Source organism: Falco biarmicus, chromosome 4, assembly GCF_023638135.1.
Source record: "Falco biarmicus isolate bFalBia1 chromosome 4, bFalBia1.pri, whole genome shotgun sequence".
Classification (NCBI taxonomy): Eukaryota; Metazoa; Chordata; class Aves; order Falconiformes; family Falconidae; genus Falco; species Falco biarmicus.
In genome coordinates, this window is record NC_079291.1 from 74724034 (window position 1) to 74742069 (window position 18036).

Here is an 18036-nt window from a genome sequence, read left to right on the forward strand (position 1 = left end):
CAATAAAAGGTGCCTCTGTAAGGAGGAGGAGCGAAGGTCAGCCAATGGGATTTGCGCTTCGCGGGAGGGCGGGCGGTTCTAGCAGGCAGGCGGACCCAGCCCGGTGGCTGAGGTAGGGGGGCGGGTGGATACTAAAAGTACCAGCAGCGATATGGGCGGGTGGAGTGGTGATTATGGAGGTCTTAAAGCTGTGTTCTTGCTGACTGGCCCCTGGTTTTGGTTGCTTTTTTTCCCGTCATTTTATAGGCTACGCCGGTTGGCTTCACCCCGCCGCCAGGGACGGTTGCGGCGGCCAGGGGGGCTGTGAGGAGGGGAGGGGGCGGTGCTGGGGGGCCGCGGCGGGCAGGGCCGCGGGGAGCTGCTGGCCGCGTTGCCATGGCGACGGGGGCGCTGGTGCCGGGGCGCATGCGCCGCGCCGCCCGCCATTTTGGTGGCTGTGAGGGAGCGCCCTCGGGGCTTCCCGCCGGGCGTCGGTCGGGCGCTGCGGGCCCCAAACCTGGCGGTGCGGTGTGGCCGGTGCTGAGGGCAGGCGCTCGCTTCTCCCTGGCTGTGCGGCGCGCTGCGTGCCCGTCAGCACCGCCCCCAAGCGGAGGTTTGTTTCCAGCTGTCGCCTGCCTCGTTGCCGTCACACCCCTGGCAGCGAGGCTCCCAGGGTGGATGTGACAGAAAACGTCAGTTCTAGCGACATGGATTTCACGTCTCAGTTGCCCCAAGCTCTTCAGAAACTGCCTGTTGTGTTACAGCTGTCTAACAAGACTGCACTTGGCTGTAAACAGAGTACTGCTTGCTCTCAGAGAAGCTGCTCTGTTACATTGATAAGTCAGATTGGGTATAACATACTCAACCTTGAGAGACTGACCTTCTCTCAAGTTGGCAGAGGGAGCCATGTAGGCAGTTTGTTTTTATCCCCATATTACTCCCCTTGCCCTTAAAAACTTAGGCATACTGTCAAAGTACTCCAGCCTGGGGGCTTTCCCTCCAGTCAGATTCAGGGGCTGTCTCACCTGAACAAAGCTGCTGCTGTATGGCTGTGGCATACGAAGTATTTGCAAACACGCTTTGCAAGTTGTAAGCTTCCCAGGGCATGAGATGAGTTTAATTTTATGTTTAGGGGAGTGTTACTGTATTGGTCCATGTGAAGGCAAATAATAGTGGTGGTGTAATCATTTGAACAGTTACTTCAGTACTGAACACCATGCAGTCACAAACCTCTTAACCTTTCTTGCCAAACAGAAATTATTTACTCCAATTACAATTGACTCCACCAGAAACCATGCAGTTGTAGCATAAAATCTAAACCCCAAACATTTTCATGAGGATTAATTACCCAACTTCTTAGTACAGTGATAGTCCTTACTGTGTTGTCTTGATTCCTCATGTACGTCAAGGAACGCATGAGGGAAGAGTCCACTTTATAAACACTTTGAGAGGTCAAAATCCAAGAGCGTGCCTCCTGTCAATTATTTTTACACAAACCCAGTGGAATAAAGCAACCAAATAATTTTATCTATCATTTTAGCAGTGAGGAGGGGAATGTGAGTAGGGAAGAGGAGTTAAAACCAGCTGAGAGCAGAGGTGTCAGCCTTGCCTTCACTGCATTTCTTCCCTCTCCTTGCAGGCTGTGTGAACATGCCTTTCTGGGAACAGTTACAAGTCAGTGGCTAAGAATCCCGAAAAACACTTTATAAATGAAGCGCTAAACTGCCCTGTGTGTGGCCCCAATTATGGGTGTATATTGTGAGCAGGGCAGAAAGCTCTCAGCCTTCTCAAGGCAGGTGGGAAGGAACAACTCCAAAAATACAGATTTTATCGTTCACTGCTGACAGTGAAAACCCTAGGAGTGCTGAGAACGGTGCTGACCCTGAATGCACATGCTTTGTTCTTGTTTTGTACTGATGTTATCCCTTGTGTTCTTTTGTGAGGTTTACTTAAGCTCATCGTTCATTTGATTGAAGGGAAGCTGTTCGAATGGCCTCAGAAGGGCAAAGTGAGGAGACAGAGCATCCATCTGAGCCTCCTGCAGCTCCTGTTCCGAGCAACCGAACATTTCAATGGGAAGCCATACTTGCTGCAGTGAAAGATCAGCTCCCATCTCTGGACTCTGACGCTTCCACAGTAAGCACTGGAACTTGCTTTTCTTTCTCACAGTCTTTTAGAAAAATCTCTTAAAAGCAGAAGGTCACCTTAGCCAGGCACTTCTGAGTAGCTAGTATGGTATCCTTGATGGACTACCTGTTCTGACTATCGTTAACAGTGAGCATTAATCCACAGCTTTGTGGATTATCTCTAATTGTCAAAGTGTAATTGCCATCTCCTCTTGCTGTATTTGAAACCTGCAAAAGGGACTGATTTCTCCAGACAATAAGTATTTCTAGGTTGGGAAGAGGAGGGTAGGGGGCATCTTGTAGAATGAGCCTGCATTTCTTCTTAGTTTGTTCAGTCAAAAATACAGTCTGAAAGAAGCATACTGCTGATTTAAAATGAATTTATAAGGTTTTATGCTTGAGAGTATTGTGCTATTCATTCCAATAACATACTTGCCAGACAGTAGGCCTGTTAGTATGTTTTTCTATGTATGAGGATCATAGGAAAGTGATATTCCTGAAGACTTTGTGTACCACTGGAAAAAGCATTTGGCAGATACTTCAATCCTGAATTCTGCTTTTTTCCCAGCCTGTAACTCTCTGCAAGCCATGTTGCCCTTTTTGCTTCAATCCTACCTGTAAAGAAGCACAATGCCACTGATATTTTAATATAAGCATAAGACTGGTATTGAGCAGTATTCTTCACTGTTACAGGTTTTTTACTTGCTGGGTCTTAGTGTCTGGGACCAGCTGCTTCTTGGCTGAGGAAAATCTCTCTTCACAGGACAGGAACAATCTGGTGGAAATAATAAAAATGCCTACCTCTCTATTCCAAGATACTAGCTTTAGCATTGACTTTTCCAAGGTGATAATGTATCTCAAGACTCAATTATTAGTGGCCTTTTTTTCCAAATCAGAATATATTGTTAATTTTCAAACATGTATAATCTTGAAAAAATATTTTTATCTGAATATCTGAAAGGATATATTTTAGTCTAACTTAGTGTGGCCCTTAATGCGACAAAGGGAGTCTTGTGAGCAGTGAAGGAGCCAGAAATGCCTGCATGGGGTATCTATTACTTACTATTAATCAATCATCAGAAGCAGTATGATCTACTGGATAAAGTGTTGATACAGATTCCCCATGACTTGTTTTCTGCACCTGGCTCTGTCACTAACATCTTGGACAAGTTATAATGCCTCGCTGTTTCTCAGTTCCCCTCTACCTACATTCTGTTCTAGTTATTTAAAACGACATTGCATTTTAATACACATCTATATAGTATAGATTAAGGCTCAACACTCAAGTTATTTTTAGGCATTCTTGTTGTATAAGTGTACAATAAGGTTAAAACAGAGATAGCTTTGTACTTTGGTGCCAAATACCATTCCATAACTCTAAATAGATTTTTTACTTATAAACATCTCCAAATTCTCTGTTTCTATTACATCTGGAAAAAAATTCCTGCTGAAAAGTGAGACAGGAGCCTGCTGAGCCTGCAGTTTCAGTGCTGCACCTCTGTCCTAGCAGTTTCCACCTGTGCGAAGATACATTTATGCATCCGAGATCTGTAACCTGAATGTGCGGTGCTCCTGCATTCGAGAATAGCACTGACAAATGTGGTTTATGCCCTGAAGTACTTTTAGTACCCTGATATGCAATTTATTAAGAGGAAAGAAATTCTGTTATTGTTTGCTTCATGTTAAGAGAAATTAATTACACCACAGTGAGAAAATTCTCGGTGGTGTGAGCTACTGAAAACATACACTTGTAAAACAAAAGGACCAGCAGGAAATGTCTGTCCTGACTGCTGAGGAGATGCTTAATCTCACTTTGGTGTCTATGCATAAGGATTCATCTCAAATGCATATCTTATGTTCAGAAAAGAGATTTTCAAAGCTATTTAGACTCTGTCTAACCAAGTAAAGATACTGCTTTACATTCTAAATAGTGAATGTTAGGGTCCTGATTGCAGTAGTGAGCCCTTATGGCCCTGCCCAGCCTCAGCTGGGGCTCCCACCCACAAGCCCGGCAGCTCTATTTAAGCTTAACTCTGGGCCTTAACTCTTGAGCTATGTTGGAGGAGTACTGGTTTCTAGTTACTGTTCAGAGTGTTCTAGACTTTCATGCATGAATTGAATTTGAGGCTTAATCTCCCACCTGCCTCATTACCACAGTATTGTCTTATGATCTGGATTCTTGGTTCAGGCTGGTCGCTGTCTCTGGTCTGTCCTGCTTAATTGCTCTTAGGTGCTGTGGGACTTGGCTTTCCCTGGTGAGGCCCCTGGCTTTGCAGTTATGTGCTTTCCTTCCCTTAGGGAGCAGCCCTGCTCTTGCTGCTCTGTGATGGTAAATGGAGTAGTGCAAAAAATCACTTGGGAGTTAGAGAACTTGCCCACTCTTGTCATAGCTTTGCTGAGAGGGATGTTAGTTGTCAGCCTCTGTAGTAATTCAATGTTTTATGTGTTTTTTACATTTGTAGCTTGCTCAAATGTTAGGCTGCTGTAAGGCAGCCTGGGCTGCTGAGTGTTGGGCTATCATATTGTCAAGCGAAGATGCAACTGCGGGGAAAATTCTTGTCTCTGAACTTCAGTCAAGTGGTGACAACATAGCATTTGTCACTGCAAAACAGCTATTTAGGTGTGTAATACAGTCCCTCATTTAACTTCACTTTTGTTGTTGTTTGTTTGCAGTCTGATTGTGAGAGCGATGGGGAGCTTTTCATTTTCCAGCGGGAACAGCCGAACTTAATTCCTGACCTGTCAGAAGAACTGATGGAGTTTTCCCTGGAAGGCTCAAATGTGCAGGTTGTTGACTGTTGTGCACAGGCTGTACTACTGTAACCCCACTCTTCTGGTTGTCTCTAGTGTGGGTAGCTGCTGCCATTTGACCTGTTTGACTGAACTGTGTGATAGAAGAGCATAGTTCAGAGTACTTTCTCCTACTGGAGATTAGATCTTTATACAGTGACTTTAAAGTGATAGTTTTATAGTGGCCTCCCTGGTTTTGAGATTTTTAGACCTTTTTTTGTCCCATCTCCTTGCAGTTTTTCTTTTCCTTTTTTTTTTTTTTTTTCCCCCTGTGCAATGGCCCTGAATTTTTCAGGATTTGAAATAATTTCAGCCATCATTTTATGTATCTAGAAAATGTAGAGTTAGTTAGGACAGTGTAGGAAGGAAGATGAGTGCAAAGTTTATCCCTTGAACAGATTTTTTGAGATAAAATTATTACATGGCTAATCTTCATCACTTCATCATGGAAGCAATTGTAGGAAGCTGGAAGAGGAGCCAGCTGACCCTACTGTTCCATCCTGGGAAGACTAACATTGTGCTGCTTTTTCCCAGTTGTTTATCTTGGTGAAAAAAAAGTCATATGATGAGCACATGTAAGGAAAATTAATTTCAAGGATGTTTATTACTTCCTGAAGTTAAAGTCTCTGGAAAACAAATAGTCTTAATGTTTTTTATCATGGACATGGTGTGTGCTGTGTCCAGATGGTGTCTGGGTTGGAGCTGCTATCTTTGCATCACTTTGTTTTGGTTTATTGTAAGCTTCTAAAGCTTAGGGAGGTAGGACTTTCTCTGTGTGTGTATTTTCTCTACCTGTAGCAAACACAGGAAACAGAAAGACTACCATGGGAGACCTGGAACGGAGATCTGGAAAGTTTTGGCTTTCAGAAGAAACAAGGTGGTGCCCAAGTCATTGCAAAAGAAGATATACAAATGATTAAAGATGAGACTCCCAATCTTGCCAGCCATACTGAAGAAATTGCAAGCCAAAAGGGAGCTGCTCTTGAAGAGTCTCATGGAGATTCCACAGATCACCTTGAAGAGAAAGAACTGGGCAGGGAACAGGCCAGGGAAAGAGGGAACACTTGGCTTAATACAGCATTGCCTTTGGAAGAGCCAGGCAGTCAAAAAGAGAGAAGGAAGCTCGTAGAGACAAAGATACTCTCCAAAATATTTCTGGAGCCGTTACCAGGCCACCCAGAGCTAGATGACAAGCCTCCCTCACATGGCATTAGCATCAATGTAGAAAAAATTGCTAAGGAAGAAACCTCCTCAGGCGATAATCTTCAAGAACTGACCCATTTGTCATTGCAGGTAAGTAAAAAGTCTTGGTGAGTGCTGCTTGTGGGGTTAGAGAGCACAGTGCATTGCTTGCAGAATCTACTAAAATAAAGAACTTAAATGCCAAATTTTGCACATGCCACAGTTCTCTTTGTTGCTTTCATTGTCCTGAATTTGGGGTTTGTTGGGTCATGTGCTGTACAAACTACCTAAAGCTCTCATATTGCTGTCATTAAAACTCCATAATGGCAACAAAAGGCATGGTTCGTGGTCTGGCCCAGGGAAGCCAACCACAACATCTCTTCCTGGGAAGGTGGGAACTTTTCTGGTCCCAGGCAGACTTTGCATTAAAACAGTGAGCTTGCTGGCCTTCCAGCATCTTGTCTTTTTTGTAGCACTGTGGTAATGCTGGAGATGAGAAGAGAAGGTGGCTAGGGTTGTTGCTGAAGTCTTAAATCCCTTTCACCTAAGGCAGGTGCTTAGGTCTGAGATTACCAGCTCATGTGCACTTAACTGCTATGGAGAGGTTGTGTCTTCAGTGCTGCAGTTACAGATCTCTGCTTCTACTGATTTTTAAGGTCATTAGGACTTAATTAGCACAGAACATGAACCTGGTATTTCTGTTCAAAGCCTTCTATAGAATCAGAGTACAGATGTTTCCTTTTCCCTTTCACTCCCCTTTCTGTACTCACAGAAATAAACTTTTTTGGTGTTAGAGCTGTTCTAGTATAGGCAAAGAACACAGCTGTGTGCCTGTGTTTTAAATTGTGCTGCATCATTTAACCATGCCATTATTGGCGGGGATCTTTTCTATGTGGTTCTAGCTTTAATTCCCATTTCACCTTGTGTTAAGTTAGTTGCTCTTTTAATCCTGGAGGTATAGTTTTCCTTTCAGAACCTGTTTGATATCACTGGCTTCAATGAACTGAAGTTTGGGTCAGTACTGAGACCAAGCTTAGTGTATTCTCGCTTCCATAAAGTGAGGGCAAAGCTGTATGTATTCTTTGTGTGCGTGCTGTATGTGTTTAGATTTGAAAGGTGGTTCGTTCATCCTCGCTCAGCAAGGTACCTCAGTTTATGTCAAGTAAAGTTGTTAAAACTAATATACAGTTTCTTTTTTATTTTAATATTAGTTTTATTTTTTTTAAGTTCCTTTTTGTATTAGAAATGAAATTGTGCAAATCTTAATTTCTTTTTTTCTTCTGGATTCTGTATTGTACAATACTGCTATTCCTGTTAAGGGTTAGGAGGATTAAGCCTTAATACAGCAGGTTAGATGGTAGTTTGATCTTTTTATTATAATGCTTTGTATTTAAGCACTATTATTGAAAAAGAAGCTTAGTACTAATGGCATCATAATTAAAGCAAATGTATATGTTGTCTTTCTCTTCAGGCTGTTTGATAAAACAGCACCTGTACTGACCTGTGACAGTTCTCATTGTAGTAAGCTCACCTGTCAGTCATTCTTCACTCTTCCAATACATCTCAATGATATTGTTGAACCAGTATTAGCTTTGTGTTGATGTGAGAGACTTCAGCTTGTGACTTTCATCAGGCTTTTACCTTTCATCAGCTGCAGCATGTAATATTAGAATAGATCTAATCATGGTTCAGGTATGTGTGAAGATTTATTGCTCAGGGCAGAGAGAGAATCTTCTCTTAAATGTGAGGGGCAGATGATGGAGGTTTTTACAAGGTGAAACTGCTTGTTTTGGAGGCTGCTTCTGCTTTTCAAAAGCTCGAGTGGTCCAGTGAAATACATGTTAGTTGTAGTTCTGACAATTGTTGTAATGGACAGCCACCTTCCTTTTAAAAAAAAATCATGAGTATTTCTGAGTTCTGGTGATGGTATTTCGATGGATGTGAATATTCTTAATTCTAACTTTCATTTCAAATAATATTCAGAGGGGATAGCAATCAGTGCTTTAAATGCTTATGAACTTCTGTCATCGCAGACTGGTTCTTGTACTTAAGCTAGCAGTGTGCAGTGTGAGCATACCCTCAGTGTGTGTGTATGATTCATAGCAACGAAATTGATGGTCCTATCTTCAGTGCCTGATAAGCAGCTGTGAGATTGTATCTGATGCTGACTGTACCTAGAGGAATGGGAATTTTCCCTAGTCGGAAGTTGAAGGGAGTGGAAAAAGCTGTGGGCCTCATCTCAAAGGAGTGAAAAGCCAGATGTCCTTCTCGTGTTAGTGGCAGTAAGAAGTTCTCAGCATTATTCAGGATCAGAGTATGTGTGCTCGGTCTTGTATCAGGCCGTTGTTTAATCTGTTTTACTGTCGCCAGTAGTTTTCTGTAGCCTATGTTGAAAGGGTTCATGATTCTCAGAGAAAAAGCCTCAGCAGAAGTCAGTGAAGCAGCTGGATAGATGCAGTGTCCAAAGAGACAGAGCAGATGTGTTCCTTTGGTTGCAGCACTTCCTTGGGGAACTGCTTAAAGCAGGCTGGCAGTGCAGTTAGGGTATTATTGGAAGCAGTGAAAGGGTGAGGAAAGGTACTTGTGGGGGATGGCCAGAGGGAAATAAAACCTGCTGGTGTCTGGTACTGTTAGTGGGTTTGAGGGATGAAAGGGACTACTTCCTGTTGGAAAGGCTCCACCGTGCGAATGCACATGGAAGACTGAGCCATGTGGAGGACACAACATGAGTTACGTCCCAGCTTATGGCAAGACGGACCAGGTGGATATTTTGGATGGGCTTATATTTCTCTTTTTAAGGAGCTGTCAGTTCAGTCCATTGTAGAAACAACTTCTAGACTTTGCAGCTTTAAGTGGGGAAGGAGAAGGTACTCCACCTTTGTTATATTTGAATGAACATTCGTTAATCCTTCACTGAGTTTTCTTAGTAATTATACTGCACTTGGCTATGCTAGATGTGCAAAGCCTTGGCAATGATGTGTTCAAACTGTAAATATCCTTTTGTTAGTTGTGCCAAATGTTGAGGCTTATGCTGAAGTAACTGTGACAGAATGACACACTGATTAATCTAGTGGCAAGTGATAGTTGTGTGGTACTGGAAATAAGAACTTCCATGCCATTTGTGTATTTATATGTGCCAGAAGAATCTGATGGAATTACTACAAAGAACGTGAGTCAAAAGGTCTTTTGTAGCAGTCTTCTGGGAATGAATTTTCTATCACATTTTGGCTGTCTTCTTTCAGAATATTGAGAAATGGGATCTACACAAGGATCCTGAGGAGCTGGTGCAGCAGAAAGATAACACTCGTGCAGAAGTTGCTTTCTCCTCAGCAGATCATGGTAACATTGCTAAATTAATACCAACTTTGCTGAAAGTGTACAAAAATATATAAAACAGGTTCCTGTTTCCTGCAGCAGCATCTTGAATGTTGAAATCGTAGCGGGTTTTTTAATGCCTCTGTAAAACATTTTTAATTAGCTTCCCTCAAGATTTCATCTTGGTTTCATAGCTTGAAACCAGTGCTTTGTGGCCTGTTACGGTCTAAAAGTGAATCAGACAAGACGGATGAAGGTTTGAAGTGAGTTGGAGCCAGATGACAATAGTATCTTTATCCTTCCCCTTGTGACTGGCTGTAGAGAAAGGGGTGATGTGGAAATGGGGAGGTGTGTTGGGTGATCCCATGGCAGAAGACCACAACTGGTGATTCTTTTTGTTGCTCTTCATAGAGACCTTCAGGAGTAGGTCTGAAAATCAGCTCATGGAAAAGCTAAAAGAGCTGTGTGCCAGGCAGTCCAGGACCGTGTCTCCACACTGCAGGTGGCCATCAGCCAAACTCTCCTTTCAAGAACGGCAAGAGAATAAGTAGGTCCTTTTCTGTCGTATGCGTGAGGTAATCGTGACTGCCAGTAGGGGTACCTGGAAACTGATGGTGTTCTATAGGTGCTTTTCTCTGTAGTCTCTGCAGAAAGCTGATTGTAGTTGGAATATGCAACAGTGTTGTTAAAAGGAAAAACTAAGACTCAGTCCTTCGTGTATGTTTGATGACAACAGTCGATATCCTGCCACCTTAGTGTTCTCCATCAACCACCACCTTTGTCTAGAGACTCTAGACCTTACCAGACACTTGGGATGAATGAGAAAGGCAGGAAAACAAGGCTAAGCAAATTATCATGATCACATTTATTTTTGTCATTTAGGGTACCAGTTTCTCTTGCTGGTACCTCAATTTAGTTGAAGTATACAGGATGATTTTTTTGGTAGGTATCAGTGGAGATGTCAGTGCATCTTGGAGGGTTCTGTGTGAAGGAAGTGGGTTTCCAGACTGGAGGGATCAACATCAATGATGGCATCACAGAGGAAACAGTAGTGAAACAACTCTGTAGAGGGGAAGGTGACAAGTATCCTCATTGCCAGAGCAGTGAGAGCCATGAAGATGGTTTGCACTTTGCATGCTCTGAAGGATAAAACAGAATTGCCAAAGGAGGCAGGGAAGAAAAAGGGACCTGTATTTACTGGTTGGCACTGGGCTCTTCAAACTTGTAAGTTCTTTGGTACCATAACTGCCTGCATTGGTTCTACAGAATGGTTTGATGTTGTTAGTTTTTCAGACCTAAATATCCCTTATTACTGCCTGTGGTTTGTATTCCTTGGGGGAAGCTGAATTTTCAAGTTCAGCTTTGAAAGGTGGTGGATAGTAGGCAGAAGCAGTTTGAATCTGTACAGTAGCCAAGCACAAAGCTCCTGTCACAATCCAATTTTGATCATAATCCACACCCAGCAGGACTTCTTGTCTGGATAAGGCAGAGGACATGCTGAAACAGTGTTTTCTATACTTAGGGATGTTGCCCTGCTACCATCTTCACGAAGTTCTCTAAGGACGGACATGATGAGATTACAGTGCCTGCCAGAGCCTGTAACCGTGTACATAGATTTAAGAGATGTTAAACCACAGAAGTCAGTAATGTTCTCTGATGAGAAACAAAGGTAAATTCTGGCTTTATTGTTAGTGAGAAGTAACAAAAAGTAGAAAGGCGAAACCTTCTCTGCATCTCATACTGGTGAAATGTAACTTCAAAAGTGTTCACTTCTTCCACACCTCTGTGACCTTGGTAGGAAGGCACGGCCCCTGTCTGAGCACAGATGTTCTTGGGAGAGCATAACTTGTCTCAGAACAAGTAAATGTGTGGGGATGCAGGCAGCACAGAAGGGGACATGCAAATCATCCAGGGAAATAACATTTAGAAAGTTTCCATCTATAAAGGAGTGAGCAGTGACTGCAAAGCAATGCTTGCAGCTGTCTGAGTTGGGCTAGCATTCTGACAGCACTGTGCAAAATGGACATCCTTTGCTACATTCCTGGCAAGCAACTGTAGGAGACAGATTTCTGTCTTTAAAATAAAAGAGCCTTATAGTCAGTTATGGGAGGCCAAATTCTTCTGAATTTGCAAGAGATTCTGGAAACATCCTTTTCCCTAGAGCTCATAGTGTCCGAGGTAGCTGTTTGCTCCTTTCTCAGGATGCATATTTGCTGCAGCAAGGGGTTGAAGAAAACAGTAGTTGGAAGAGACCTTGTAGTTAACACAGGTGATAGTTACTGAGGAGCTAATCATTTTGAAGTAGTTGCTTGAAACTTTTTTTTTCTGGAGTCATAGTGTGAAGAATGATCTATAACACCTGGAGATCTTCCCTGAAAGTATCTCTCCCTTTTTCATTGTTCTAAGTTTGCACCCTAGAAATGAAAAAAAGCCAACACCCAGTTGGAATAGAGTTAACTAATATGGTCTAATTTGTTTTGTAGTGCAAGTGACACCTCAGCTGAAGAGGAAGAGCCTATGATGATAAAGGACCAAGCAGAACGGAGAATGTAAGGTTCTTTACCACGACCCTAATTCAAATGATACAATATTCATTTTTTTCTGAAAGTAAAATAATTGCCCTAACAGTGGTTATAGTGATAGCTTGTGTACTGAAATATCTCCATTCCTGGTCTTCACCACAGAAAAGCCCAATAGTGAAAGTGCTTCAATCTGGCCTCAGGAGATCACTCTTTTTCTGTTGCATGGTGAAGATACTGAAGCTAGAAAATAGTTGTTGATCCTTGAGGCAGTGTAGCACCTTGCTCCTGTACAGCTGCATGGAAACAGCTCAAAACCAAGTAGAGGTAGTCCTGGGTGGCTGGGAAACCGGAGTCTTTCTCCAGACTTGTTTGAGTGACATGAGAACTGCTTTTAAATGACTCAGAACCAAACGCTGAAAATGTTGTAGGGAGTTGACTCAGATAAACCTTTATTTTTAGAAATAATAAGATAGGCTAGGATAGATGTTGATTTAAAGAGAATATTGAATACATTGTGTGGGCAGGGATGCTCTCAATTCCCCTTAATTGGCAGGAGGAGAGGAAGAGGGGAAGGGGGGAGGGAAGTGTGATGGATGGAATCCTAAACTGTAAATTCTTCAGTATGCACAGATGCCAGCCATTTCCTGTTGCTAAACTCAGGGCTTGATTCATACCTATAGGTTTAGATGTTTGTTTAATGTGAAGCAGGCATGTCAGGCTTTAAACATCTTACTGCATTTGTGCTCTGGATTACATCTAGAAGTTTGATGGATGTAAGTTCACATTCCAGTAGTGCAGAGGACAAGCAGAACATTTGTTGTATAGTGCCAGCCAATTACCTTTTTTTAAATGGTTTGAAAGAATAAATGATTCAACAAGGAACGGAGCCTAAACACTCAATATAATTTAGAACATCTAATCCAAAGCCAGCATAAAGCAGGGACAAGATGATACTTGGGGAACTCTCACTGGCACTAATGCAAATACAGAAGTTGCATCAGTGTAAATCTGGAGTGATGGACAGCAGAGCTTAGCTGATTGGATTTTGATTTGTTCTAATGTTACTGAAGAACAAACACAAATGGAATGCCTGGCAAATGTTATTTAGCTCTGTTTCTAAATAACAAAGCCTCATGGTCTCAGTAGGGCAAGATTTTGATCTCATTCACAAGGGGTCAATGCTAGTTTCACTCTTGTCCAGTTGGAATTATTAAACAGGGCTACATATTCTGTGGTACAATATACCAGTGTATTCAGGCATTGGAGGCTTAGTCTTTTTGATCTCCAGGCACTTAGCCTAGAAAATACACTGTTGGTTTATCTGCAGAGTGCTTGGACAGTCAGTACCATCTCCAGCACTATACCATAAGGCTGCTCTCCAGTACGTGGCACTCTCCTAAAATTGCCACTACTTAGGCATGTTTCTCAGTAGTCCAGTCATCAATGATAAATGATCATTTGATGGTTCTGGTTATGATGGCAGGAGATGTGAGATCCTTAAGGAGGAGGAATACTCTCCATCTGTTTTATCCTTTGCTCTGAGAAGCATAGGTTTACTTTAGATAAGACAGGGGTACGATGCTGTGTACTTGTACACACCACCTAACCACATCATTAATATCCAAGTCAATCTGTTACTCAGTCTGTGTACTTTCAGCTGCCACTAAAGTAAGGCATATTATTTGCTAATAATCACTAGACCAGCTATGAATTGATGGTAGTCCTCCTGTAGCAGATGACTTGGGAGGCTGATCATTGGACAGAACTGCAAGATAAAATAACTGTATCTGCCCATTATATCATGATAGGACTTTTCACAGCAGAGTACTATGACAATACTGTGGTTGTTGACAGTTTAGCAGTCTTGTTAACCCGGAGGAGGCATGGATGAAGTTAAGGCAAACGCTCAAAAATCCTAAAAATTATTAGAAGAACTTTTCTGCTGTACTTATTTGAATACCAACCACTGTATCCAAAGGGGACAAAAATATGTAGACTCTTAATTTCCATGCCAACATTACATTTTTTCAGGGCTCTTCTAGTAGGTGTGTGGTGTCACTCATATGAGAAGTTCCTCAGAGTCTGAATTTATTCATACAATACTTTACCTTGATTAAATCAGGTTTTTATTTTCTTTGCAGGAGGAATTGCTCAGGGAAAAGCCTGCTACTGCAACAACTCCGTACAGCCCGTAAAGAAGACTCAGAGCTGCTTCCTAGAATGTCTGCTCGGACTGAAAAACTTGAAGGCACAAAACAGGATCCAGAAAGTCTGGAAGAAATAGGTTCCTCTAACATAAGTCAAAACCAGTATTTTAAAGTAAGGCAAGAGACCACTAAGGTGAATCCCAGGAAACTGATGAGATTGAAACCAGAGAAAAGAAATACCCCCTTGTCAAGCTGTGGGGGGAATGGAGCTGACATAGAAGAAGGAAACAAAATAGAAGCCGAGAAGGTTCAAAATTCAGGAAATGCTCCAGAGTCTCTAACTACAACAGAATTGCCAAGGTATCACACAAGAAAAGTTGTCAGTGGTTTTGATTATGGCTTAACTAGTTGTCAAAGATTAAAGAACATTACTTATCTGGTCTGTAAGCTGGAGCAAAAGGATGTCTTGTTTCGTTACCTAGTAAGACAGCCCATCCTGGCTGTTGTTGCTTAAAGGTTTAGAGGCAGCCAGGCTCAGTACATTAGTGAACTGGCCTGGGATTAGACATGCTGTGGCACTTCTGACACTGTAAATTTAGCCATTTTCTTTTGATTTTAGTCTATATAAGAGGAGGATAACATGCTATTGATCTACTTTATGAAGAACAGTTCTGAGATTTACTAAGCATAGCATATAAAAGATGGGTTTCGAAGGGTCTGTCTCTCTGTACCAATATAGTGAGGCAAAAAAATCTAATCCTTTCCTGGCAGATCTTTATATAACTTGGTCTTGACGTCCTCAATGTGAGGATTCCTTGACTCCCCAGGTAGTACATTCTGCTGTTTAATTATTGTTAAAAGTCTAAAGCTTTTCCTTAAGTCTCCTTTAAATTATCCTATCTCCAGTTTAAGCTTTTTTGTTGTTGTTGTGCTCCCAGGAGGTATAGAAAATGGCTTACTCTGTTTCCCAGCAGAAAAAACCTTTTACAAACCAGAACGGTTGGAGTCGATGATCTTAAAAGTCTTTTCTAACCTAAGCAGTTCTAAGATTCTATGTCTCCCCATGTAACTTTTTCCCTAAAGAAAGCAATTCTGACTCCTTGACACCAAGAAAAGTGCAAGAGCTTAGAGGGACAAAGTGCACCCATAAGGAATGAGATGTACCACAGGGATACCTTGGAAAACTTTTTTTAACAGAAATAAGAATGGTGTCAGTTGAGGAAATGGCAGAGTTATTTAGGCCTCTGCTTCATTGGACTTTTAGTTTAATGTAGTGTATTCTGCATAAAGTCTAATTTTAAAGTGAAATCAGGTGGGTGCCTTATGCACCTGCTCCATTATAGTGACTTTTCAAAGGTTATATTCTGCCTGCTATTTTCAGAGTGAAATTTAACATTTTGAATTTGACATAGGAGCCCTTGAAAGAATTAGAATCTGCCTGCTCTAGAGACTATTACTTTCTCAGTGTTAAACAGTTGCCTGCCCTGCCACTTAGAAACTGTAGCTACTGTGTACTTGGTTTAAATGGCAGATGGTTGGTTGCAGGTTTTTTTCCTCTATGGGATTCCTGACATTAAAGCTCATTGCTTCCATTGATTCTATAAAACCCCATTTTGTCTACCTGTTAGCCTGTCACATAGATGGCAGACCATGGCTTGGCAAGAATCTGGGTTATTTATTGTTGCTGAGTAATAGCTCAAATAATTTTGACAAATTTCAGTTTTCTTTCTTGCTATTCTAGTTGTTACTGTGGCACCTGGGGCTTGAAAAATTCAGAAGAAATTGAACTTAATTTTTGCCATGGAAATGTCAGATGAAATCTTTATGCAGACATCAAAATGTAGAAAGATGGAAGGCCTTCAGAGGAAACTTGTCACTGTATTATTGCAGATAGGAAAGGAAATGAAGTTAGACTGAGAATTTTGGTGTGGAGATGGGGAGTGAAACATCACAAACATGCCTCTGCTTAATGGAGTTCTGGTCTCCAGATATTTGTTGCCACTTATCAGAGGCTTGAGGTCTGCTCCTTTTCTTTGGTTTTCTTTTTTTAGAGATGTGATTTCATCCAATGACAAGTTCTTGTGTCCCCCCACAAACACCATAAGTGCTTTCTAAATCTATTTTAGTCTTTTATGTCATGATTCACCCTCAAGTGTGTGGTATAAATATAAGAAAAAAGCAATGCAAACAGAGGAACAAGGATGCTTCTTCACCCAAGTGAAAAGCTTAAGCGAAGCAGAATCTGTGTATTTTTCAGGACAGAAGAAAGTAAGAAAGAGCTATCTCAAAAGGAAGAACAGATGAAAGAGAGACACAGATTCCAGGAGCAGCTGGAGACATTGAAGCCTCAGCAGTCAGTTACTGGAAAGCAGCCCATGGCAGAGAAAACCCCTGTTTTGTTCCACATGGTTAGTAGTTAAGTGTAGGACTGTCCCTTTCCGAATGGCTTCTTACCCAAATGCAAGTGTGATCCTAGAAACAAAATGTGATTTTTATTGCATTTCTTAAAATCTGTTTGTTATGGAGCACCATTACCTGATGAGATGAGTCAGGGGGCTCAATGTCATCTATTTCATGGAGCCAGACTTTCACACATGATTTTTCATAACTTTTTCTTAAAAGTGAATTATTTCTACTGTCATACTTCTAAAGCAAAGCCTATCCTGAGTCTTGTCTGGTTGTCAGCCCCTAGCTGCTTTATCTTTCAGTTTTGTGGGTAGGTTTTGAGGATTGTTGTTTCAGTAACAGATTTTGCTTTTGGCTGATGTCCTGATTAAGGGCGTATGAGATTATCCTGATATTTTTCCCCAGAGCCTAAAATGTGGCTCAGAGAACAGGGCTGTTTTTCCTTCTGAGAAAATTTGTATATGTAGTCCTAATTCATCCTTGCACTGATTTCACTGAACACAAGGCCACCTGAGAAGGTAAGAGGAGATGAGAAATTCCAGGATTTGTCCATGAGTCCACCATAATGAGTTATTTTGGGCTAACAGCTGTGACAAAGTGCTTCTGTCCGTACAAAAGTTGAAAGACCTTACAACCCCAAGCTGGGGGATGTACCATTCAGATTTGTTTGTTTTGTAAGCAATAGACTACTGTATTTCTGGAGATTGAAAGCTCATTTTTTAAACACTGGATTGATCACTGATGAGAAGTAAAGGACTAAAAAACTGACAGCTGAATTTCCCCCTGTCAGCCTACTCTGGCAGGGATGGCACATTGTACAGGGCTCTCTGTTTTGAAGGTTGTCCAGGTTGTGAATCTAGTCCTCAGGCTTGTTCCTCTCTGTCTGCTGGGAGGTACCACCAAATTCCAGTTAGCCCTGATTAAGACGCAGGCACTTACTTGCTCATCAGAAATATACTTGAGCCTTGCTAACTCATTCCTGACAATGCAATTGCTGAATTATTCTGCATCTCTGTCATTTCCCCTATTTGCTGCACTGAAGCCAATAAAATGAGGATAACGGCTTGGTGATGTGCTTTCTCTCAAGTATGGCTCAGGGTTATCTACGCTGTAGTCTTTCTGTAACTGAATTGCAGTGTAAATATACCTATAGTAGATTTAATGATTTTACTGCCAGCTAGTCTTGACAGGATGGACATTGGCATAAGGATTTACTCAGCTTCTGAAGGCTGTAGAAACAGCTGACTGGTACCTAAACTAACTTACAGCCTGCTTGAGGGAAACCCACCTGAACTTTAGGAGGCACTGTTGGTAGAAACAAAATCAGCACAACCCATAACAACTGCATTCTGTGGGCAACTTTGCTCTTCGTTCTTCAGAAATATTAATTATTAAAATTAAGAATGAAAAATGTATCAGCATCATCTATCAAATACAAGTAATTTGTAAGATTACTTGAAGTTCATCTTGACAGCAGTATTTCTTTAAATTAGAACAAGTTTTTCTTTTTTTTTTTTTCTTTTTTCCTTTGCTGCACATAGGAATACAGAAAAACTGGAATGTTTTGAC

At 41.7% G+C, this 18036-nt stretch overlaps 1 protein-coding gene across 1 annotated transcript in view; it reads left to right on the plus strand.

Annotated features, from left to right (window-relative positions):
- Window positions 1–56: 56 nt before the first annotated feature.
- The window catches only part of DNAAF8 (dynein axonemal assembly factor 8), a 95725-nt gene continuing 77745 nt past the window's right edge, over window positions 57–18036 (plus strand). The window contains exons 1-10 of the mRNA XM_056337860.1: window positions 57–112; window positions 1923–2115; window positions 4779–4892; window positions 5694–6188; window positions 9320–9416; window positions 9804–9939; window positions 10915–11061; window positions 11876–11941; window positions 14056–14421; window positions 16319–16469. Of these exons, the coding sequence (XP_056193835.1) occupies window positions 1969–2115; window positions 4779–4892; window positions 5694–6188; window positions 9320–9416; window positions 9804–9939; window positions 10915–11061; window positions 11876–11941; window positions 14056–14421; window positions 16319–16469 (1719 nt within the window). The 5' untranslated portion in view covers window positions 57–112; window positions 1923–1968. The remainder of the gene's footprint in view (window positions 113–1922; window positions 2116–4778; window positions 4893–5693; window positions 6189–9319; window positions 9417–9803; window positions 9940–10914; window positions 11062–11875; window positions 11942–14055; window positions 14422–16318; window positions 16470–18036) is intronic.